The 23532-nt window shown below is 49.7% G+C and overlaps 2 protein-coding genes across 2 annotated transcripts; one reads left to right on the top strand and one right to left on the bottom strand.

The window, feature by feature from the left end:
- The first annotated feature begins 6475 nt into the window (after positions 1 to 6475).
- NEFL (neurofilament light chain) lies at positions 6476 to 11002 on the top strand. Its single transcript, XM_058859400.1, has 4 exons — positions 6476 to 7553; positions 8525 to 8649; positions 9424 to 9740; positions 10443 to 11002. Exons 1-4 carry the CDS (start codon positions 6504 to 6506, stop codon positions 10619 to 10621), a joined length of 1671 nt encoding a protein of 556 aa, XP_058715383.1. The 5' UTR covers positions 6476 to 6503; the 3' UTR covers positions 10622 to 11002.
- Positions 11003 to 16374: 5372 nt separating this feature from the next.
- NEFM (neurofilament medium chain) lies at positions 16375 to 21263 on the bottom strand. Its single transcript, XM_058859262.1, has 3 exons — positions 20181 to 21263; positions 19744 to 19868; positions 16375 to 18360 (listed from the first exon to the last, which is right to left on the bottom strand). The coding sequence occupies exons 1-3, from the start codon at positions 21240 to 21242 to the stop codon at positions 16974 to 16976; spliced, it is 2574 nt and encodes an 857-aa protein (XP_058715245.1). The 5' UTR covers positions 21243 to 21263; the 3' UTR covers positions 16375 to 16973.
- Positions 21264 to 23532: the final 2269 nt, after the last annotated feature.

Here is a 23532-nt window from a genome sequence, read left to right as displayed (position 1 = left end):
GCTGTGCTTTTGCTCCCTCCTGGTTGTGCAGGAGCTGCCAAAACATCTCCTCCTCCAGCCAAAGCTGCAGACTCAGAGCATCCACCCAGCTTTGGGGTCTTCAAACAAATATTCAGGTGTTCCCAAAATTAAACGTGATTCTAGTCACCTGTTATTTCAATAATATAATTTATTTCTATAAAAGCCAAATTGATGCTGTAATTTCTACCGACCTGAAGGCTTGTAAAGGGTCTGAAATTGTCACAATGCAAGTGCTGGAATACTAAAAAAATACTGAGTATCCTTAAGATCTTCTCCAGAAAAACTGGCTCTGAACTCCTTTCGGCATCAATTAAGTCTAGAGGAAACACGCTGGGAATGGGATTGGACAGAGGGAAAGATTGTGGGAAGAATAATGAATGTACATTTAACAAACCAGAAAAATATGATTATGGTGATCAAGCCAACTGAAAAGAATTGGTAAAGACTTATTAATGTGAACATGATTAAAGGACCCAAATAAAATGACTGAAACAGAGGTTTCAATACTCAGATTTTTACCATTTAAGTTTTTATCAAGAGTTATAGAAGGGACTAAGAAAGAGAGATGTTAAAGGGGAAAAAGAAAAGGGAAAACCCAACTGCAATTGTAAATGTAAGTGAAGTATTTGTCAAAAAAATTGCATATTATAATATACATATATTTAATATTGCATATTATAATATACAAATATTTTGTATATTATAATAATATTCAAAAATCTTTCCCTCAAAAAAAATTGCAAAAATTAAAACCAGCCACTCCTTATCTTCACTTATCAGTAGTGCCAATAAAAGCCCTGATTCTCCCAATAACCTCTGCTGGGAGAGACTCTCATCCAGGCTGGGTAATTTATCATTTCATCTCTGCCTCAGAGTGGTGCAAAACCCTTTTGTCTCCAGGAGGAGAAGTGCCAGGGATGAAACATCTGAAATGGAGTTGAGTATTTGCAGACCTCTGCAAAGCTTTCAATGAAGTGATGATGCTAAAATAAACCCAGAGCAATGGAGGTGGTTCCTGTTCCATCCCACAGACAGCCCGGACTCCCTAAGGACAGCACCAGGCATGTGCAGCCTGCAGGAAGGGCTGGGCGGGGAGCTTTGCTGCTTTTGGCTGCAGAATTCGGGGATTTTTATTCCCAGCCTGCAGAGCTGAGCACAACCTCAATCCACCTCACTGCAGCACAGCTCTGCCAGCTTTATTTCTCCCTAGAATCGGTGTTTTATGGGCTGTGGCTCATGCCAGGCTGGGAAATAAAGGGGTTTTTACATCTTCCCAAGAAATGCTTTTCACTTATGAGCATGGGGGAGATGATTCACTCACCCCAGGGTGGCCTTGGGAACATCCCACGTGGATTTTATTGCTGCCTCTGCAGCAAGGGGGAAAAATATCCCAAAGACTGAAATAAGTGAATTATAGGGCAAGTATACCTCAGCTGTTCATCCCCTTTCTGTGACCAAAGAGCATTCTCTGCTTCAGCTCCCTGCAGATAAAACCACGACTCTCAAATCCCTCTGCTTTTTAGTTGTCCCTGCAGCCCACAAATAAATGCTCTTTTGGACCCATGCTTTATCTTTATTTTTGTTCATAGTGGAAAATTTTGGAAAGGAAATGGAGTCTCTGGCTGCATTAGGCTGTGCTCTAAATGCAGTTTTCTTGCTTCATCCTGTCACCAACAGGACTTACTTCAGCTGGCACGGCAAAAATGGGAAAATAGGGGAATATTCCACTGCTTTCCTCTGGACATTGCTGCTACTATGAGGCTACAACTCCCAAAACACGAGGGATATTAAATTTCTCCTGTTGAACCAGCTGCACTTGCTTGAGAACATGTTCCTTCAGCATCCAGCCCTTAACCAACACCACAAAAATAGAATTATTGTTAGAGACCACTGAAATCTTCACAGCAGGGATGGGGCTGGTTCTCAGAGCAGCTTTTTAGGGCACAACAAAGCTCAGCTCAACTGAGATCACCAGGTTGCCTTAAGTGGGGGACTCCAGTGAGGTTTAAAGTCAGGGCCAGCCTAAACCCAGCTCCTGGTGCAGCCTGTTGGGTCCAACCCCTGCTCCTCACGTGGGCAGAAACCAAATTAAAGCAATGAGACTTTGCAAATTAATAAATTATCCCCTTCCAAACGGGCTGGGAGGGTTTTTTTTCAGGAGTTTTATTTGTCTGGAGAAGCTGCCCGATCCCTGGGAGTGCCCAAGGCCAGGCTGGAGCAGCCTGGGCTGGAGGAAGGTGCCCTGCACATGGCAGAGGGTGGAAAAAGGTGATTTTTTTTTTTAAGGTCCCTTCCACTCAAACCACTCCAGGATTTGGCTCAAAACCCTCTCAGTTGGTGTTTGATTGCTGGAACCAAAAGAACATTAATTTAATTGATTCTGGGAGATAAGAACCAACCCTGGGTTCTGCCATCAGATGTTGCGGCCTAGTTTGCAGGCCTGATCCAACAAGTAAACAAACCTAATTAATGAATCTTCTAATTAAGCGTTCCCTGGTAGAGCTCAGATGAAAGAATTGGCTGCCTGCTTCCTCCAGCTCCTGTAATCAAGAGACAGAATGAACTCAAAGTGAGCAAATTGCTGCTACTGTGTGCAGAAATTGGTGTAAACAACAATAAAATCATGTGAGCTGCCCAGGCCCTTGCTATATCTGGCACCAACAAAGCAAATAGTGCTTCAAAGGAAAGAAATTAAACACTTATTTGCATTTCTTCTGAGTCTCCCAGAGACTGTAGTTCAGTCCTTGCAGACAAAATTCTACTTTGGTTTGGAAATTCCTGTGAGTGTTGTATTAAAAGGAGCGTTTGGAATATAAGAAGAGGAATTCCTAAAATATGAGATTTTGTTCCAATTCATCAAAACAGATCAGAGTTCTGATCTATTCAGAATCTTAACAGATTCTTCTGTCTGTTTTAATTCAACTCGTCCAGACGCTTTGATATAATTTTAGACAAATACATAAGACCTGACATCAGAGCTACTGAACATTTTTAGCAGGGGGAGTGCCTGATTCCCCACTCCCTCAGAGCTGGGCTTTTATGTGGTAGAAAGAAATTTTTTAAAAGGAAAACCAATAATTTTTCCCTTTTTTGTTTTTTTTTTTTTGTTTGTTTGTTTGTTTTGACTCAGGACTGCTTGATTTCTGTGTAAATCCCAACTAAACAAGCAACAGCTCCTTCTGTGCTTCTGCAATAAAAGCAGCAGCAGACAATGAAGGCTCCACCCAAAACGTTCCTGATGGGAAATTCTTGGATTAAAAAAGGCAAAAAAAAAGGCAAACCCCACCAGAGTTTTCAGTGGGTGCATTCAGGTAATTTCCTGGTGCTCAGTGAGGCCCCAGCACAGGGCTCAGGTCTGAGCTTTTCCTTGAGGAAATGCCGGTTGCAGGTTGGGATGTGTTTTTTATGGATGCAGCAGTGAAGGAATGAACAGCAATGTTTTGCCCTGGAGTTGCTGCTTCTCCTCGGGCAGCACTGGGATTTGGAATCCTGGAATGGTTTGGGTTGGGAGGGACCTCAAAATTCATCCACTGCCATGGGCAGGGACACCTCCTGCTATCCCAGGCTGCTCCAGGTTGGCCTTGGATGCTGCCAGGGATGGGGTGCAGCCCCCTCTCCATTTCTGTATCATCCCTCAGAACAATTTGCATTATTTAGGTCACCCAGGGAATGTTTTTGTGAGGTGAACCTGGGTTTGAGATTCTCTGCATGAAGTGTTGATGGCCTGGGGATGCTCACACCCAGTTAAACCAGTGAGGGAACAGCTTCAGCTGCACCAGGGCCAAAGGGATGAGCTGCTGCAAATGAGACAAGTGGCCCAGGCCACTCCATCCTGGCTGGAACCAGCCCTGCTTCCTCCCCTTCCCCTGCTCACAATATTGATTTTTCTAACAGTAACACATCCAGGGCCTTGATTATCCTCTGCATTATGGCAGAAGACAACAAAAGGGACACAAAGGGAATGATGGAATCGCTCAGCACTCCCCTGTGCCTGGAAATACAAGTCTGGGGATCAGGATGCCTTCAGGAGTGGCTTTCTTTTCCTTGGAGTACCAAAGCTCCATCCTCACCCTGAGTCCCACGGAGGTTCCACACTGCAGGGCTGTCTGCAGACAAATCCTCCTCCCCATCCTCCTGGCACACAGCAAAGGGTTTTCCACTCAAAAAACGCATGAGAAGGGATATGAACAGCCTACAGGTATGAGGCTTGTTTTGCTGGGATCTGAAGCACAATGGTTTTTACAAGCTGAGGTACATTCCTTTATTAATACATGGCATAATAAATGATAGCATTAATAATTAAATCTTGTGCTCAGGCTGCTGTAGGGCAGATTAGCATAAATCCATTGGCATGAAACAAGGTATTTCAGTTTGCAGGAGCTGAGTATCCCAGAAAATATCAGCTCCCTAAATCCCTTACCAACACATTGGGAATCCTCCTCTCTACAGTGTCTCTTCCTTATTTCTTCCCCTTTCAAGCCCAATCTCTGCTAAAGATAAAACAGATTAGCACAGAATACTTCACCTGTGCTGCTCTCCTTTGCATATTCTGAATAATGGATGACTGCTCTGACACGAATGAATGCAGCCACGACTGGAATTTAAAAAACAAACGGTGAATAAAAAACGAGGCAGGAGCCGGGCTTGCAGTGCTGGCTGCTGAGAGCAGCTGCACTGATCTTCAGGAGGACTCTGTAGATTTGCAGAATAAAGTCTCCCAGCAGCTCTGCTGGGATATAAGTGACACTTAAGCCTTTATGAGCTTTTGGTACAGTTGATTCTACCCAGAATGAGCTCGGATGAGCAGGGACTGCAGCTTTGTACCTCTGAGAGGCCTTTGCCCTTCACGGCTCAATGATCCTCATATTTAAATACCCTGAAACTTATGGAGAATCTGCCAGAAAACAGGTGATGTTCCCACTGGAAAATACATTAAATCCAACCTGCTCTACCTTTCCTAAAAGGCTGCTATAAAAGAAGCATGTATTTGTGCCTGAAATACCCAATTACCACTGCAATTACTGGCAGGCACATTAATTCATACATGTTACTAAGTCTTTCACATTTCTTTGGGAAGCACCTCAGCATTTTTGTGATATCTGTCTAATAAATGTCCCCCAGTCTGTGCTGGCTTTCATTCCTTCCTTGAGAAAACTCTGAAGAGTCTGTTTTGTGATATATTTGCCCTCCTGACTCCAAGAAGCAAATTCTCATTGTCTTTTTGAGCCTCCCATGTAGTCTGTGCTCAACACATCTCTAATTTACGTCTGATAAATCTCTACTACATAAATACTGCTTTGTTCTAACCAACCAGTGGTAATAGCCTAGCCCAGAGGTAGCTGCAATGCAGCTGTCCAATTTAATCTCTGTATTAGCCAGATTAGACAAGGATAAATATCCTGTCCCTGTGATCCATGTCTCAGACAGACTTGGCTCCAGGGAATCTCAAGGAAGCAGGTAACTGTGTTCCGCCCAGACTGAGAACCGCCCTGTGTCTGCTTCTGCTTTCGTGTAATGAAAGGACAAACATCACTGCCAGGCTTCCTCTGAAGTGCCCCAGGCCAGGCTGGACGGGGTTTGGGGCACCCTGGGACAGTGGGAGGTGTCCCTGCCCATGGCAGGGGTGGCACTGGATGGGCTTGAAGGTGCCTCCCAACCCAAAACATTACAGGGTCCCATGATCCTAGAATTTCCTGGTTATTAGGGGCCATTTGTTACAAAGGATGTGGGGAGGATGCAGGGGCTCAGAGAGCTCTCATGCCTTGTGAAAACTGCAAACTGGAGGCAAAAAAAATATGCTATTTATACATGTCTGAGGGTGCTGAGCTGCAGCCATGGCTGGGTGTCCCCCAACCTCACCGAGGCAACCTCAGCCACAACCTGGGGCTTGCAGCACATTCCGAACCTTCTGCCAGGGCAGCTGTGGAGAAGCAGAGCTGGGTATTAAACACAGCCTGGGCGGGTTGGGGGTGCAGATAGACCTGAGAGGAGCTGGATCTGAAAGGGCCAGAGGGGAGCCTGAGGGGGAGCCGAGAGATGCCGCAGGAGGGTTCGAGGCTGTGCCCAAGGAGAGCTGAGACGATGAGGGGGAGCCGAGCCGGGGCCGCTCCAGAGCGGACCGGTCACAGCCCCCCACTCCCGCAGGGATGCTCGGAGCTGTCCAGGCATCCTTTCACTGTCGTGATGGCCGGAGCTGTCCAGGCATTCCCTCACTGTCGTGATGGCCGGAGCTGTCCAGGCATTCCCTCACTGTCGTGATGGCCGGAGCTGTCCAGGCATCACCGGGGCGAGCTCCAGCCCGTGCCTCTCAGGGCATTACAGCAGGGAGGCAATGGACCACTCCGGGCATCACCTCCCCGCGGCGATGTCGTCGCGCCCCGCCCCGTCCCCGCCCGGAGGCCGCTCCGCCCGCCCTCCCCGCCCATAAATATCGGGGTGCGGGCGGCACCCACCGCAGAGCAGCCGCTGGAGTACCCGCAGCCATGAGCTCGTACGGCTACGACCCGTTCTTCCCGTCCTACAAGCGGCGCTACGCGGACAGTCCGCGCATCCATGTGTCGGTGCGCAGCAGCGGCGGCTTCGGCTCGGCGCGCTCCGCGTACTCCAGCCTGTCCGCGCCCGTGTCCTCCGTGTCCGTGCGCCGCAGCTACGCCACCTCCAGCGCCTCGGGCTCGCTGCTGCATTCCGTGGACAGCCTGGACCTGAGCCAGGTAGCCGCCATCAGCAACGACCTCAAGTCCATCCGCAGCCAGGAGCGAGCGCAGCTGCAGGACCTCAACGACCGCTTCGCCTGCTTCATCGAGCGCGTCCACGAGCTGGAGCAGCAGAACAAGGTGCTGGAGGCCGAGCTGCTGGTGCTGCGGCAGAAACACGCCGAGCCCTCCCGCTTCCGCGCGCTGTACGAGCAGGAGATCCGCGAGCTGCGCTTGGCCGCGGAGGAGGCGACGAGCGAGAAGCAGGCGCTGCAGGGCGAGCGGGAGAGTCTGGAGGAGACGCTGCGGGGGCTCCAGGCGCGCTACGAGGAGGAGGTGCTGAGCCGAGAGGACGCCGAGGCGCGGCTGCTCGAGGTGCGCAAGGGCGCGGACGAGGCGGCGCTGGCGCGGGCGGAGCTGGAGAAACGCGTGGACAGCCTGCTGGACGAGCTGGCCTTCCTCAAGAAGGTGCACGAGGAGGAGCTGGCCGAGCTGCAGGCGCAGATCCAGTACGCTCACCTGTCCGTGGAGATGGACGTGTCGGCCAAGCCCGACCTGTCGGCAGCGCTGCGAGACATCCGCGCTCAGTACGAGAAGCTGGCGGCACGCAACATGCAGAACGCCGAGGAGTGGTTCCGCAGCCGCTTCACCGTCCTCAGCGAGAGCGCGGCCAAGAACACGGACGCCGTGCGCGCCGCCAAGGACGAGGTGTCCGAGAGCCGCCGCCTGCTCAAGGCCAAGACGCTGGAGATCGAGGCCACCCGCGGCATGAACGAGGCGCTGGAGAAGCAGCTGCAGGAGCTGGAAGAGAAGCAGAGTGCGGATATCTCCGCGCTGCAGGTGGGGGCTGGAGGGGTCCCTCAGGGGAGGGGGTGATGGGATGTGCAGGGCAGGAGAAGTTGGGTTTTGAAGGGCTCTGAAAATGCGGGGGTGGTGGGGGTTGAAGGGCTCTGCAGGTGACAGGGGTCAGGTTTTACAGGGTTCTGCAGGTGAGGGGTTTCAGCGTTTTCTGGGCTCTGCGGGTGATGGGATGGATGTTGGGGTTTGAAGGGTTCTGCAGGTGAGGGGTTTCAGCGTTTTCTGGGCTCTGCGGGTGATGGGAGTTGGGGTCTGCAGAGTCTCACAGAAGAGGGGATCAGGTTTGCAGGGGGGGTTGTCTGGGGCATCGCTCCTGGTTTGTGCTGTGCCCGTGTTGCAGAAAAGGCATCCTAAAATCACAGTGCCGAATGCCACAGAGCTATAAAGCAGGATGTGGTGTGGAAATACAGAGACAAATCAGGATCTGAATTACCAAAATCATCCCAGAGGTGGGGACTTTGCTTCTGGTACTGCTTATCTAAAGTGTGAGGTGTTATAAAATAAGAATGCAAAATGCCCCTGAAAAATCCCAATATCATGTGTCCATGTACTGATACAGCCTGAATTATACTGTCCCAAAAAATCACGGAATCATAGAATATCCCAAGTTGGAAGGGACCTGCAAAGATCATCAGTGGATATCCCTAAGCTAAAATTAGAAAAAGCTCTTAAAAGGCCAAAATCCAAATGAAACAATATGCAAATTTTACAGATGCTTTAGCACTTGGGTACCAGAAAATTGAGTTCTGTGTGTTGAATTGGGCTGGAATAATGTAGAGTAGAAAATCTGCCAGGAAGGTGTTAAATGATGCTTTTTTGGCTGAAGGTGGAGTGGGAGCTGTGCAATGTCTGTCTGCTAGAGCAAGATTAAGTTAAAAGGGTTGGAAAAATTCCTTGTGATTATTGCTAGACTCGAGAGAACAGAATTTTATGCTGTCAATTCCATCCAACAGGATACAATCAACAAATTGGAGAATGAGCTGAGAACCACAAAGAGCGAGATGGCTCGGTACTTGAAGGAATATCAGGACCTGCTCAATGTGAAAATGGCCCTGGACATCGAAATTGCAGCTTATAGGTATGGTGGGGGATGTTCTAATGAGCTAGAACTCAGAGCAGTTTCCATTCTCCAGGAGAATTCAGGTTATTTATCATTCCCTCAGCAGAAAATTTTATAGATTTGTGGCAGAGTTTAATCAGCTCCTCTCTATGTGCACACAGAATTTTTAGCTTGGCAATAAATTATCTCAGTTCTCCATCCTTACAGATAAAAATACTTGTTCTGTACTTAGAGAAGAGATTTTATATCACTGGAATTCTTCAATACCAACGGCTCATTCTCAAAATGGGAAATCCCTCAAGAACAGGGATTATTTTTTTTCCTAATTTGCAAATCTACAAAGTAAATATTTTCCAGTAGAATTGCTGCTAAATCACTGTGATGTTTTGTCTCAGATACTGAGAGATTTCAATGCTAGAACAGAATTTCTGTGGGAGCCACAAGGGGGAATACTGGGAGAGCAGCTCCAAAACTTGTCTGCCAGCTCAGTAGCAAATTGTTCCAGCCACACTGGGCTGTGCGAAGGTGGCAAAATACACCTCTAGCTTCACCTGCCAGAAGGACCTGGGTCTAGAGAGGTTTTCCTGTTCCTTCCAACAAGGAAAAGTGTTAATTCACCCACAGTGGATGCATCTGAAGGAATTATTCCAAGGAAATAGTGTAGCAGTGGTGCATAGTGTGAAAGGAGCCCTTAACGAATAACCACACGTGCAGTCTGCAGGGCTCATGATGCCGAGTCCTGCTGCAGCACAACCAACTCCTCTCTCCTTGCTTTTATATTCTCCCTGCTAGGAAATTGCTGGAAGGGGAGGAGACCCGGCTGAGCTTCACCAGTGTGGGCAGCATCACCAGTGGCTACAGCCAGAGTGCCCCCACCTTCGGCAGGTCCGCCTACAGCGGCCTCCAGTCCAGCTCGTACCTGATGACCGCCCGCTCCTTCCCCACCTACTACTCCAGCCACGTCCAGGAGGAGCAGATTGAAATCGAGGAAACCATCGAGGCTGCTAAAGCAGGAGAAGCCAAGGCAGCTCCTGCAGAAGAGGGTGAGGAGGAAGAGAAAGAGGAAGGCGAGGAAGAAGCAGGAGAAGAGGCTGAAGAAGAGGAGGAAGGTATTTAAGAGTTACTTTTAGATCCCTTTAATTCATGCTGCACCCTGCTCCTATAGGATAAACTCCAAAAATCCCAGTGATTAAATCTAATGATTAAAGCTCTTTCCTTTTCTACTCCCATGAGCCAAAGGATGGTGGGGTTAAGCCCATGGAAAGTCTGAATATTGAATGGAAGATAAGGTCAAGTGGTCAAATCGGGCAGATTATAGGTTTCCAAAAACCCCAATGATAATGTTCTGATGTTACAGACATCCTCAAAAAGAAGGATCAAGGACATCCTGAGCTAAATATGAATTCCCAGGGAGCAGCCTGAGATAAAGGGAACATCAGCTGATGTGTGGGGCTGGAATTACTGGGTTCAGTGCAGGGCAACATCGCTTCTCTGCAAGACATTGGTGGCCACTGAACTATGAGGGGTTCATTAATGTAAAGTTTAATTACAGTGAAATTACAGCTAAAGAGCCAATTGGAGAGCAGTGAAAGATAATTCAAGTCTTTGGATAAGGCTTTAAGCACTGAATCCAGAACTGGTATTTTTCAAGGTCATGATTTATGAAGTGTTTCACTCCCCCTGAAATCCAGGAAAAATTGGTTGTGCAGTTTTTCTGTAGCTGGCCAGAATGCCTGGGGTTGGAGGGGATTCCCACTGAACTGGGATCAGGAATTGTACCTGGATGTGAAATACCTTTCTGTCCTTCAAAGGTGCTAAGGAGGAATCAGAAGAAGCCAAAGAGGGTGAGGAAGAGGAAGGAGAAGGGGAAGAAACAGCAGCAGAAGAAGGGGAGGAGTCCCAGGAAGCTGCTGAGGAAGCTGGTGAGGAGGAGAAGGAAGAGAAAGAAGTGGCAGGAAAAGAAGAGAGCGAAGGCAAGAAGAAGGCTTGATCTGAGGGCAGCTCTCCATCAGAAGCGACTGACTGAGCTCCAGCTGCAGTCTCACCTATTTAATTCAGTGACCACTGAGGTTCCAGTTCATGATTATGATGTTTCTCCCTGTGCAGAGTCTGAGTTTGCTTGCAGAGCACCCAAGGCTTGCTCCCCGAGTGCCGCATGGTTCCACGTATGAGTTCAGGGCTTTTGTCTTCCCTGGGTGACCCAGAATCTTAACATTTAAAAATGGGGAGGGGGGGAAATAAGTGGTGGGAATGAAAGGTTACCTTTAACTTGCATTTACAATAATTCTGGAAACGGTGGGTGGGGGAAATGATGGAGGCTTCATTAAGTACGTGCAATAAAGCAGTCAATAAAGTTCAGAAATGCTTACACAGATTCCTCGTGCTTGTCCTGTGTCACTGATGCCCTTAAAAGGTAGATAAAGGGGTTTGTTCCACTCGTCCTGTGAATGAGAAGTGGGAAAAATCTCTTGGGGGTGTAAAGTTTAACACATTTTATAAAAATACCCTGGGGTGTGGTGGCGGCTGGCATGGGTCTCACTGGCTGAGGGTGCAACAAGCACCAGCTCCCTTCTGAAAAACAGGAATTTCATCAAACCAATGCAGAGGGGAGAAGCAAATGTGGCTGTTAAATTGTGGCAGAGGTTGTTTGGTGTCTGGGGGGTCAGTGGGGAGAGGGAAGAACAACTGAGGGTGCAGGTGAGGCTTGGAGCAAAGAATATCTTCCAAAATAACATTAAACTCAAACCATGCTGAGCAGTTAGAAGGATGGATGGTGTGGGGGAAGGAGCTGCCTCCCCCAGGTGCTGTCTGAACTCAACCTTCTCTGGGCTGGAGAGACTCATTTCCTTCTGAGAACTTCCCAGGGCCTTTTAAAGCTTAAAAAATGTATAAAAAAAGGAGCATCTCAATAGCAGCACAGCCTGGTGATTGCACAAGCAGTGTCCTGTGTTCCGAGCCTGGCAGTGTTCAATTACCTAAAGCTGATATGTAAAATTAAACCTTGTAAAGGGCAAGCACTGGGCCAATGCTGCAAATTAATCCAGTTTCAATAAAATAAACCCACGGAAATTTGAGTTCAAATAGGCATTAGTGGCTGCACTAAACTTTACAGAAAGATTTGTCCGGGTGAATTTTTGCACAGGATTGCGGGGTAACTTGATTTTATGCACTGATGATGTGTCAATGATGTGTCATCAGTTGATTTGTGTTCTCCTCAACGGCTTTGTTCAGAGAGGAAGGAAATCTCTTTTTTATACAAGTTTTAGGGGGGTACCAAAAGCATTTCCCTTTTCAGTGTTTAAAGCGTGATAAAAAAGATTATGATGAATGAAGTAAGCACTTTAAATTATTCTTTTCTTCCACATTCCCAAGCAGCAGGAGAAAGAAAAAGAAGCTTGGTGAAACCACTCAGAAAAGCAGTAATTCCAGTAGCTCACAGAGTCTCAATAGCATCTCCAATCTTTTTTTCCCTTCTGTCCTGGGATTTTGATGCTTTTGAGAACCAGAAGGAAAACAAGTAAAATAATTTTCACTTCCTTCGACGGCACCTCTTGAAATACTTCTTTCCACATTTCCCTCCTGCTTTTAATGGGAGCTTTTTCTCCCCGTGTCAATGATGAGCAGTTGTTACAGAGCAGAATTCCTTTTCCCTCTCCAGGGCAGTGGCAGGGAGAGCTGGGGGAGCTTGCAGTGCTCTCTACAGAGAGCTTTCAGAGCTGTTGGGGGATGGAGGGGAGCTGCTCCGGGGTGTGCCAGCTCCAGCTTCCCCTCGCAGACTGTTGGGGCTGCTGCTCAGAGATAAGAAATGAGAGCTGGTTCTCAGAAACGAGCGCTGCCTCTGGGGAGCTGCCCGGCTGCTCCAGCAGGAAGGGTGCCTGGCCAGCCTGGGACAGAGGGGCTGCTCCTGCAGACAAAAGTCCTTTTCCAGCCCTGGCCAGAGCCCATCAGGACCATTAAAGGTAGAGCAGAGCTGGAGAGCTGGGCTGGAGAGAGCACTGACCAGGGGTGGAGGGGCAGGACGAGGGGGAACCGCTTCAAACTGACAGGGAGGAGGTTTAGATGGGATATTGGGAAGGAATTCTGTGTTTAGAGGATCTTGAGAGGCAGGGATAGAATTCCCAGAGAAGCTGTGGCTGCTCCTGAATCCCTGGAAGTGCCCAAGGCCAGGTTGGATGGGGTTTGGAGCACCCTGGGACAGTGGGAAGTGTCCCTGACCATGGCAGGGGCAGCACTGGATGAGCTTTGAGGTCCCTTACAACCCAAACCATTCCATGATATATCAAATCCTGCCTTTCTCCAAGCACTCTGACCTCCTTTAACTCTTCAAAACCCAAATTTTTGTCTTCTTTCACAACTTTTTCTTGCTGACAAACTCCTTCTCTCAGCCCTTTGCATCCCTCTCTGTTTTGGGAAGCAAAGCTCCCTGTGCAGCCAGTGCTGCTCCAGAGCAGCACCTGCAGAGCTCCAGCAGCTCTCCTCTCTCTCCTGCTGCCGTTCCCAGGCTGATCCCTGCTCCCTCGGTTATTTTTAATGCATTGCAGCTCCGCAGGGCTGAGTCAGCCCCAGCAGGAGCTGCAGCAGGGCTGACTCTGCAGCGAGCACCTGCTGGGGCCCCCAGCCCTGCTGCCCAGGCTGCTGGGGGGAAGCCTGGGCTGGATTTTGGGTTCACGGGTTCCCAGCTGCTCCCAGGGCTGTGGGATGGATCCTGCTGCCAGCACTCACCTCACCTTGGGAAATGCAGGCGCTGCTTTTGACGCAATGCAGTACGAGCTGGCAGAGGGAGGCTTGGGAGGAACTTTCAGCAGAGTTGCAGCTGCAGCAGCAGCTTCACCTCTGCCAAGCCAGAAGGGTCCTGGGGGCTTTTCCTGCTCTTTGGGTCTGGCTCAGGCTGAGATCTCACCCCAGGGAGCACCCAGGGAGGTGCTGGATGCTCTCCCTGAGATGCACACACACCCCCTCCCCTCAGCAAGGGGATCACCTGTACAGAACCTCCACGTCCCAGAATATCACCTTCTAATAACTAAATAATTAACAAATCATCATTTGCTGCCTTCCCATATTAGTTAAGGAGACTTTAATGGTGAGAAAGCAGGAATAAAGCCCACATGTGAATGGGGAGAGCACAAGCCCTGATGACTGGAGAAAATTCTGGTGCCTGACTCAGCTCCCTGACAAATGCATCTTATTTGTGTTTTGTAATGCTTCCCAGTTTGTTCCCACCTGGAGTTTTGTTCTGGGATGCTGTAAAATAACTGTGGCATCTCCACAACCTAGCACAGGAAAAAGAACCTGGTTTAGAGCCCTCCAGCTCCTGAAGTCACAGTGGTCTGAATATCCCACCTTAAAAAATGCAGAAGTCTTCATTGTAAATTCCTTTAATTATTATTTTTCCCTTCATGGATTTTTTTTTTTATTGTTTAATGAACTTCTCTGTCTGAAAATAATTATTCCCTTCACTGTTTCTGTGCAGTCTGGAAGAGTAATTGGTGCAGAACAGGCAAATAACATCCTATTTATGCTTCTCTGCCCGGGAATTGTGATCTCTTTTGAAACTGTTTGATTGCAGATGTCAGTAGACAAAACCTCTTGGCACCATTAAATATTAATCAGTTCTTACAGATTTATAAACATTTAGAAATGTGTTAACCACTTGCTTGTTCCTCTTAGGATTTTCTGGGAACATCTGCAGTGGGAAATGGGCTAAATTCACAAATCCAGTGTTTTAGAGCAGGGGTGGAAATACAGTTGTGGATGATAAGAACAAACTGTGAGATATTTTGGGAGGGTAATGGGGGAAGTGAGGATGTTGTGAAACACATCATGCCAAGAGTTTGCCTCCCAAAGCCATCCAGGGAATGCATGCACCCTGGGCTTGGTCCAGCTGCAATCCTGGACTCCCCGACTGCAAGCAGGAACAAACCCACCCAAATCACGATTTTGGGGGTCCCTGGAGCTGTGTCCTACCAGGACTGAAGAGAAAGAAGCTGGAAAGGAATCCCAGAATGAAAAATAGCTGGGCTGGGATCCCACCTGCACACATTAAACGTTCCCAAGGCTCTTGCAGACACCAGCATTGAATCCACGGTGCAAGGTGACCCTTCCTCTCCTTGCTGAAGATTCCTAAATTTCAGTTCTGAGGGAGGGGTTTTGCAGTTTGGGACATTTTAGTGGCTTCTAGAACTTACCTGGAAGCACACACATAATTCCACATTAAATATTGGTCGCTGGTTTAGTCGTGGTGTTCTCTTGAAAATTTTGTTTAAATCCAAAGGGAAAACACTTTCAATTCTCTGTGCACCTTGTGTTTTAACCCAGTTTGGTGCAGATACCAAAAATAGGGGAGTGCTGAACTCCTTATTTCTAAAGGTAAAGTTATTTTTGTGTCACACCCACACATGACCACGGAGAAGCTGCCGTGTAATTTTTTAATTCTGCTTTAATTAAACGTCACTCAGCAGCCAAGCTGAGAAGCACAGATTCCCATTATTGATAGCAGCAGGAGAAACATCCTTTGGTTGGCTCCACAAAGACACCCAGATTTATTTGAAAGCCTTATCTGCTGTGGACTCTCCACCATTTCTCCAGTGAAGGACACGCTGAGCCCTTTCAATTAAAAACTCCTTGATCTTCAATTATTGATGGGGCAAAGAATTGAAAGCACATGGAAATCCTAGATTTTGATCAGACCCTCAATTAGGCAACAGATTTCAGAACAGATTCAGTCCATGACCTGAATCCAGGGTTGAAAATTATTTACATTTCTTTGTGAGTTACGGGAGGTGGGGCAGCAACTACAATCTCCATTTTCCTTTCAAAATGAGAAATAAACACAAAATTAATGCCAAAATGACCAATTAATTCCCACATTGGAGTTGGGGCTTTTATCTTCTTCCTTTTGTTTCATTTGTCTCCATTTATTTTTCCACGTAGAGCAATTTTCGATTGGCTTTGCCCTTTACAGAGCCAACCTTGGCTGCTGGAAATTAGAAAGTGTTGGGTTTAAAACCCGTGGGCTAATTTTTAATTTTCAAATTTTGTGTTTAGAGGCACATTGGATTTTTTGGATCATTGGAGCCAGAGAGTTAATAAGGAGGTTCCCATACAATTAAAGCAAGAGGGGGTAAAATAACCAGAACCATTTTGAGGACCTCGTGGTGGCTTGGTTGAGTTCCCTTAGTGGGATTTTGCTCAATTCAGTGACAAGCTGGTGCCACACCCAGCTGTGGTTCATACAGCCTCTCTCCAGCAGGAAAATCAAGGAATTATTTGGAATTTGACTCTCTATGTGTGGATGTTGGGGTGTAAGGAGGAAAACCATACTTACAGCAGGTTTTAACATTTTTTTGGCTCAACATGAGCAGGACTGAGGGTTTAGAGACCATCCTCTTCCTAAAAAAGAAATCAATTGCAACCCCTCTAAGCACCTCAAGGCCAGGCAGAGGTGTTCAATGGATTCCTCTTTCCTCTAGAAATTTTGGGATAAAGCTCTTATCTTCTTAATCCAGCCTTTGTGTTGGTAGAGGAAATTTGTCCATCGTATCCAATTCCCAAGCCACAGAACATCCTGAGCTGGATGGGATCCCCAAGCACCATCAAAGTCCAGCTCCTAGACAAATGAGAACACTAAGGGGAAAAAAAACCTCCAGCAGTTTTCAACCCACTCAACTTCATTCCCATTCAGGAGTGAGCATACAGCTCAGGGGAGGGTTTCAACTGGGGAAAAAGTCACCAGAACAAGCCACATTTTCGTATTGACCTTTATTGAGCAAGAACTGCTGTGACTGTTTTACATCAAACAACAAAACGTTGCATACTGTGCATGTCAACAAGGTTCTCCCAGGAGCAAAAGTCCACCCTAATTGCACCAGTGAGGTAAACATAATTAGTTATAAGTAGCTTTTTTTTTTTATTTTTTTGGTTTTTTTAAGGCTAGGAGAGTTCTGGTTCTCATGAATACTCTATTACTGTTTTGGGTTTGGTTTTGGCTCAGTTGGTTCTTTGCATAATACATCTGAACTCGTTCCTCAGATACATCCCTCCAACAGCTCAGGAAATTCAGAAAAGCTTCCTCTGCACATTTCATCTCATGCACTAGTAGTAGGAGTATTTTTTTTTGTAGATCCCCAAGCTCTGTGGAGGGAGTACATCTTGAGCCTGCATGCATTCCCCCCCCCTTCCCTATATTGCACAAAAAAGTAAAATACTGTGTGTCTGGAGCCTCCGTGAGAGAACCCGATCTGCTTTGAAGCCGCCACCCACATGCATTTTGCAGCTGTCTATGGCTTAACCTTTTGCACCGACCCAAGCTCTTGAATTGGTTTGAATTTTAGCTATGGTTGGTTTTATTCGCTCTCTTTAATCTCCTTTACTACAGCGTGTGAAGTGACTTTCTCCACTTTCTTGGTGGACACCAGCTTCTCCTCAAAGCTTTCTTCATGCTCCTCCACCTTCTGAGTGACGGTCACTGATTTTGTGATGAACGTGGTGCCACTGTCCCCACCCTCCCCTGTGATTTTCTCCACTTTTTTGGTTACTACGATTTTCTCAGCCTTGTCATCCACGGGGCTCACATCGAGGCCATTAGTGACCACTCCCTTGTCCTCCTCCTCCTTCTCTTTGGATTCCTCCTCCTTCTTCTCCTCCACCTCCCCGTTGACCGCAATGTCCTCTTTCCTGGACTCCTTCTCGGCCTCGGCGCTCACTTTCGTTACTTTGGTGACAGTGATGGTCTCCTCCACCACAGCCTTGGCATCCTTGCCAGGGGAGGGAGGCTTCTCCGGGGACCGGGGTTTCTCGGGAGTCACAGATTTCTCGGGAGTCACAGATTTCTCGGGAGTCACAGATTTCTCGGGAGTCACGGGCTTCTCAGGAGTGCGCGGCTTCTCCGGGCTTGCCGGCTTCTCAGGGGAGCGCGGCTTCTCAGGCGGTGCCAGCTTCTCCAGGGCCACAGCTTTCTCTGGGGTCACAGCCTTCTCTGGGGTCACAGCCTTCTCTGGGGTCACAGCCTTCTCTGGGGAGGTCACCTTTGGTGTGGCAGGTTTCTCTGGAGACGCCACTTTCTCCTCCTCCTTGGCCACCTTCTCTGCTTTCTCCACCTTCGGCTCCTTGGCTGCTTCTACAGCTTTTTCCTTCAGGGCGGCCTTGGCCGGCTCTGTTACTGGGGATTTCGGGGGGGACTTTATGGGAGGTGTTTTGACCTTCTCTGCCTTTGCTGGTACCTCTTCAGCTTTGCCCTTGGCCTCAGGTTTTTCCTCCTCTTCCTCAGCTTCCTCCCCTTCTTCCTTTTCCTCAATTTCTTCTTTTTCAGAGCCACCTTCTTCCGCGGCATCAGATTTTGCAGCTTCTTCTTCCTCCTCCACTTCCTCTTCCTCCTTCTCTTCCTCCTCAGGTGCAGCTTCTTGCTCTGCAGGAGCCTTCTCAGAAACTTCTTCCTCTGCAGCTTCTTCCGCTTTTTCTTCCTCCTGCTCCTCTTGCTGTGCCTTGGCTGCCATTTCTTCTGCAATGGCTGCCAGGGCATCTTCCATTTCAGACTTCTCGTCCTCCACTTTTGTCTCTTCAATGATTTCTTCTACAAACTTGTGCTGGACCTTCAGCTTTGGTGGTTCGATTTTTGTTTTCTGGATTTTGGTGGACGCTATTGTGACAGATGGTTGTCTGTGTGTGAATATGGGACCAGTAATGCTTCCAGAGAAGGCACTGAATCTTGTTTCTTCACCCTCCAGCAGCTTCCTAAAGGAATCAGGAGGAGAGAGAAAAAGAAAATTAGTTAAAAAAAACCAAAATAAGGGACAGCTATGGGCATATTTGTGGCTGTCCCATCCTTGGAAGTTTCCAAGGCCAGGCTGGATGGGGCTTGGAGCAACCTGGGATAGTGGAAGGTGTCCCTGCTTTGGGATGGGCTTTAAGGTCTCTTCCAGCCCAAACCATTCCAGGATTGTACAATATTTCCCTGCTGTATTATTCCCCTGCCAGCAGGATGGAACCAGTTTGCTGTGGAATGTGCTGGAACTGACCAGGGCCATCCACTGCTCACAGCCCCAACTTTCCTTGAATCTGCTTTTTTGCAAAACTCACGTTCAGAATTTTTTAGCTTGGTTTTGCTTATGGCGAGTGTGGCACCTTCAGTGATCAGTTAAAATTCATCTTTACTGTCAGAAAGCTTCATTAAGGCGTAAATCAGCAGGGATTTGGACAAACTAACTAATTTCATAGGATTCATTATGACTTAGGCAAACAGAACTTGACACAGCCGACAGACCCAAATCAAATATTGTGTCTGAGCCTGTCACAACTGGTTAGGGAACATGTTCTAATTTAATAATTTGGCATCCACCTTTTCTTTGTGGGAATATGAGAACTGGAGACTTCAGCTGACTTTGGCAGCAGCCAGCTACAGCCCCCGGGGTGTCTGTGTGTCTGAACAACCTCAGGAATTTCAACAGATCTGGAGATGAGGGAGTTTTTGTGTTGTTTTCACTTTTCTTCTATTCAAGTGTTTTTCATCTCAGCCTGTGACCCAGAAAAATCAGGAGCTCTCCAGCGAGAGTTCTGAAATGATATAGGAGACTAAAAGAACCTGCCAGGTGATGGCAACAGCAAGCAACGCTCAGCTCCAGATTAGAGCAGATGCCTCTGAAGGAAAGTTGAGCAAGAAAAGCAAAAGTGTTTGTGACAGGCAGATCAGCACTCGCTGCCTCAAACCATGATCAAGCAAATTCACTGTCTCTCCCAGGCGATAAAAGGGAACTCTGGTGACAAGCCCTGCATGCCTGGCATCTGCAAAGCAGGCAGGAATTAAAAATAACCTCGTCTTTCACTGCATCTCCCGCTCGTGCAGCCAAGGACAGAATGCGGCACGGGAGCCGCCGCACTGAGTCACGCTGTGCTTCTGCCCACGGGGCTCGCTGGCAGCTCTGCCCCTCATCAGCTGGTCCCTAATGACCTTCTGGGCTCTCACTGGGCTGCCTAATGGCTGCAGCGATTTAGCCAAGCTCTCATTTTACCCGTGCTGGCTGCACGCAGATATTTCTTAGCTGTGGCAAAGCTTCCTGAGGCAGCAGCAGCTGCAGCGCTATTAATATTCCAGGCACGTCTGCAAAGAGCCCACCGTACCTGTATGCAGCAATTTCGATGTCCAGGGCCATCTTGACATTGAGGAGGTCCTGATACTCCCTCAAGTGACGAGCCATTTCCCACTTCGTTCCTCTGAGCTCGTTTTCCAGCTGGTGAATCGTGTCCTGCAAGGGAGACGCAGAAAACCCCTGTGACACGGAGAAACGCCTCACGCGGGGACACAGCGGGCAGAACTTTTCTGAGGGGACTTTTAGAAACTCTTCCCACCGCTCGGGGAGGCAGGGCCGGCATCAGAGCAGGACCCACCCGCTCCCACCGCCCTCCGTAGCATCCTTCCCCCGCCCTCCGCATCCCTGCATCCCTCGCTGCGGAGCCGGCACCGGGCACCTCTCGCATTTCCTCCTTCCACAGGCGGCACCGGGCACCCCCCGCCTCCCCGCCGGGTCTGGGACAGCCCCGCATCGCCTCCCGGGTACCTGATAGGTGCTGAGGTCGTTATTGTGGCGCTCCTCGATGTCGCTGAGCTGCCTCTCCAGCGACTCCTTGGTGCCGCGCACCGACTCGAGCTCGATGCTCTTGGACTGGAGCTGGCGGCGGTACTCGGCGATCTCCTCCTTGGCGGAGCGGATCGCCTCCTTGTTCTGCTCGGCCGCCTCGGTGAGCTTGGCGTAGCGGCACTTGAACCACTCCTCGGCCTGGTGCATGTTGTGGTCGGACTGGCACTCGAGCTGGGCACGGATTTCCTTCAGCGCCGTCGTCAGGTCTGTCTTCAGGTAGTCCTTCCTCTCCACGGTGGCGTGGGACGCCTGCAGCTGCGCCAGCAGCTCGGCCACCTCCTCCTCGTGGTTGCCCCTCAGGAAGGCCACCTCGTCCTGCAGCGACTGCACTTTCTTGTCCAGCTCGGCTCGCATCAGCGAGGCCTCCTCCATCTCCTTGCGCAGGGCGCGGATCGTCGCCTCCGTCTCGTCGCGGAGCCGCGCCTCATCCTCGAAGCGCTCCCGCAGGCGCTGGATGTCCTCCTCGATGTGCTCCGAGTCCAGCTGGATCTGCGCCTTCTCGTGGCTCACCTGCTCCAGCGCCCCGCGCAGCTCCCGCAGCTCCTGCTCGTAGGCGTCGCTCAGCTGCGCCCGCCCGGCGTGTTTCTGCCGCAGCGCCGCCAGCTCCGCCTCGATCTCCTTGTTCTGCTGCTCCAGGTAATGCACCTTCTCGATGTAGCCGGCGAAGCGGTCGTTGAGCCCCTGCAGCTGCTCCTTCTCGTTGGAGCGGCTCAGCTTGAGCTCGGCCGCGCCGTTGAGCAGCGAGGACTGGCTCACGTCCAGGCTCTCGGCCGAGCTCAGCACCGTGGAGCCGTAGGCGGCCCGCGGGCCGCCCAGGTTGGGGCGCTTGTAGGAGGAGGACACGGTGCTGCCCGAGCCCCTCGACCAGGACTGCGAGCGGAAGCCGCTGGACGGGGACGCGCTAGCGCGGCTGTAGGTGGCCCGGGTCTCGGTCACCCGGCGGTACGAGGGGTTGCCCAGGGGCTCCATGGTGTAGCTCATGGTGGGGTGATGGGGGCGGCGGTGCGGGGCTGCTCCGGCCGCCGCCGCCCCTTTTATAGCCCGGCCGGGCGGCTGCGGGGCGGCCCCGCACACGTGTGCGGGGGGCGGCTCCCCCCGGCCCGCCCCGAGCCCCGCCCCGGCTCCCCCTTCCTTCCCCGCCGTCCCTCGCCTCGTCCCGGCCGGCTCTGCCCGGCCCCTGCCGCCTCCCCGCTCCCCTTCCCCTTGCTGCCCCTGCTCTCTGTCCCCGCCTCCCCTTTCTCCTCCCTACCCACCCCGCCCTTGTCTCCCCTGCCCCTACTTCCTTCTTTCTCCCCCCTGCTGCCCCCTTCCCTTTCCCGTGTTCCTTCCCTCTCGCCCTGCTTCCTTCTCCCCCCTTCCCCAGGCCAGCACCCTCTTCCTTTCTTTCTTTCCTTCCTTCCTTTTTTCTTCCCTTCCTTTCCATTCTTCCCTTTATTTTCTCCCTTCCCTTTCTTTTATTTTTTTTTCCTTCTCTTGCTTTCCTTCCTTTCACTTCTTTCCCCTCTTTCTTCAATTCCTTTTCGCTCTTCTCCCTCTTTTCCTCTCTTTTCTCTCCCGCAGCGCCCACGGCAGAGCGGAGCGCGGTGCCGGCCCCGGGTACCGAGCAGGGTAGGGCCGGGAACGGGGAACCGGCAGCGGGATCCGGGAATGGAGATCCGGGAATGGGAATCAGCGGCTCCATCACCACGGACAGCTCCCGCCGGGCGGGCTGGGGTGGGGACCGGCCAGCCGCGGGGGCTCGGGGGGTTCCAGGGGGCACAGGGAGCCGTAGATGAGTGGGGAGGCTCCTGTCACTCCCTGTCCCCCCTGTCCCCAGGCGGGGTCTGGCGTGTGAAGGTCGCAGCGGGCGGGGGAGGAGGCGCTCGCCGGGGCTCTGCGGCACCGAGCGCTCCCCGCACCGGCTCCGGCGGCTCTGCAGGAGGAGCGAGGGGAAGCCCTGGAGCAGCCGGGCAGCCAGCAAGAGTTTGGGAGACCCCCCTGGCATCCCAAATCCTTGCTCTTGGTTCTTTTCTTCCTCTCTTTCTTCCTTCCTCTCTTCCCTTTCCTTTTTCTCCCACCCGCCCGCTTTGATCTTGGTGCATTGCACAGAATGAATAATAAATTGTTTGAAGCCTTGTTAGAAATTACGTTTATGGGGGAAAATAGACTTTGTATGGGCTGCATGACCGTGCCTGACTGCCATGCAGGCTCTGACCTCCTCCTGGAGAGATTACAGCTATGGAGGAAATGGATTAGTGAACCGCAAAGAGAAAAAAATAAAATAAAACATCCCCCACCCCCCCAAAAAAAAAACCCCAAAACCCCTGCCACAGCTCTCATGGAAAAGCAGAGAGGCGCTGTGGGGGGAGAGTGAATTCCTCACTCTGAAGGTGCAAAACAGGCTCTGTCTGTGTTCACAGCCTGAATTTCTGAGCAGATGATCTGGCGAAAGGCAAAGCCCTCCTGACAATTGCTGGTGGGATGTGTGCGACTGCCGAGAGTTGGGGAATTCTGAGGGCCAGGGTTAAACTTTGCCGAGCACATGGAGCCTCGCACCTCTGCTGGCTCATTAATATGACGCTGTCATAGGACTGCAGCACTGCAGTCAGAGCAGAGCTCGGGTTTATCCCCGGGCTCTGCTCCCAGAGACAGCTCCAGCCTCTGCCTCACCTCTGGAGTCTCGGATTAGCCACACAAGACAAGGATTTTATGTTAATGAAGCAATCACGGATTCTAAACTGGCTTCATTAATTTTACTGAAAGTTTCTGCCACATGCATAAATCCCTTTGGATTTCATGGGGAGTCAAAATAAAATTGCTGCCTGTCAGGGCATTGCATTTTCTTTGTTTTTAGGGTAAAAGATATGTTATGATCTGGTTTATTAATGTTATTTTTTTATTCCCTGATAATAAAGACTGGGAGGGGGTAAGAGATCATGGTTTTATCCATAAGGAAAACTCGCTGTATAAGGAAACACACAGTTAACAGAGGTGCTTGGGAGGTTTTATTATCCTTTTAATCTCCTGAAAACAAGGACTGGCAGATGGAACTTTGTAATAAAATTCCCTTTCATTAAATACCTCGGTATTTAAAATCCATTTACCTCATATGCAAAATAAATTGTTGCTTTATAATCAAGCAGGGCTAGGTTTGATTTATTTATTTAATAGTGATACCAAGCAATGCAAACTTTTATGGAACACAATACATCTCATATATATATATATATTGCTTTAAAAATCGGGATGTTTAGAGGAGAAAAAGTTGGCATTCACAGAGGTGTTTAGTGCA

The sequence above is a fragment of the Poecile atricapillus genome, chromosome 29 (genome assembly GCF_030490865.1).
Source record: "Poecile atricapillus isolate bPoeAtr1 chromosome 29, bPoeAtr1.hap1, whole genome shotgun sequence".
NCBI lineage: Eukaryota > Metazoa > Chordata > Aves > Passeriformes > Paridae > Poecile > Poecile atricapillus.
Note: the sequence above shows the minus strand (reverse complement) of the source record. Positions and strands in the feature narration are given on the sequence as shown.

Bases quoted from the DNA above. Each gene is read 5' to 3' on its own strand.
- NEFL (XM_058859400.1), top strand. From the start codon at position 6,504: ATGAGCTCGTACGGCTACGACCCGTTCTTCCCGTCCTACAAGCGGCGC. The intron at 8,650-9,423 runs GTATGGTGGGGG...TCTCCCTGCTAG, and splicing joins ATCGAAATTGCAGCTTATAG to GAAATTGCTGGAAGGGGAGG. The intron at 9,741-10,442 runs GTATTTAAGAGT...TGTCCTTCAAAG, and splicing joins GGCTGAAGAAGAGGAGGAAG to GTGCTAAGGAGGAATCAGAA.
- NEFM (XM_058859262.1), bottom strand. From the start codon at position 21,242: ATGAGCTACACCATGGAGCCCCTGGGCAACCCCTCGTACCGCCGGGTG. The intron at 19,869-20,180 runs GTACCCGGGAGG...TCTCCCTTGCAG, and splicing joins ACGACCTCAGCACCTATCAG to GACACGATTCACCAGCTGGA. The intron at 18,361-19,743 runs GTACGGTGGGCT...TGATTCCTTTAG, and splicing joins ATCGAAATTGCTGCATACAG to GAAGCTGCTGGAGGGTGAAG.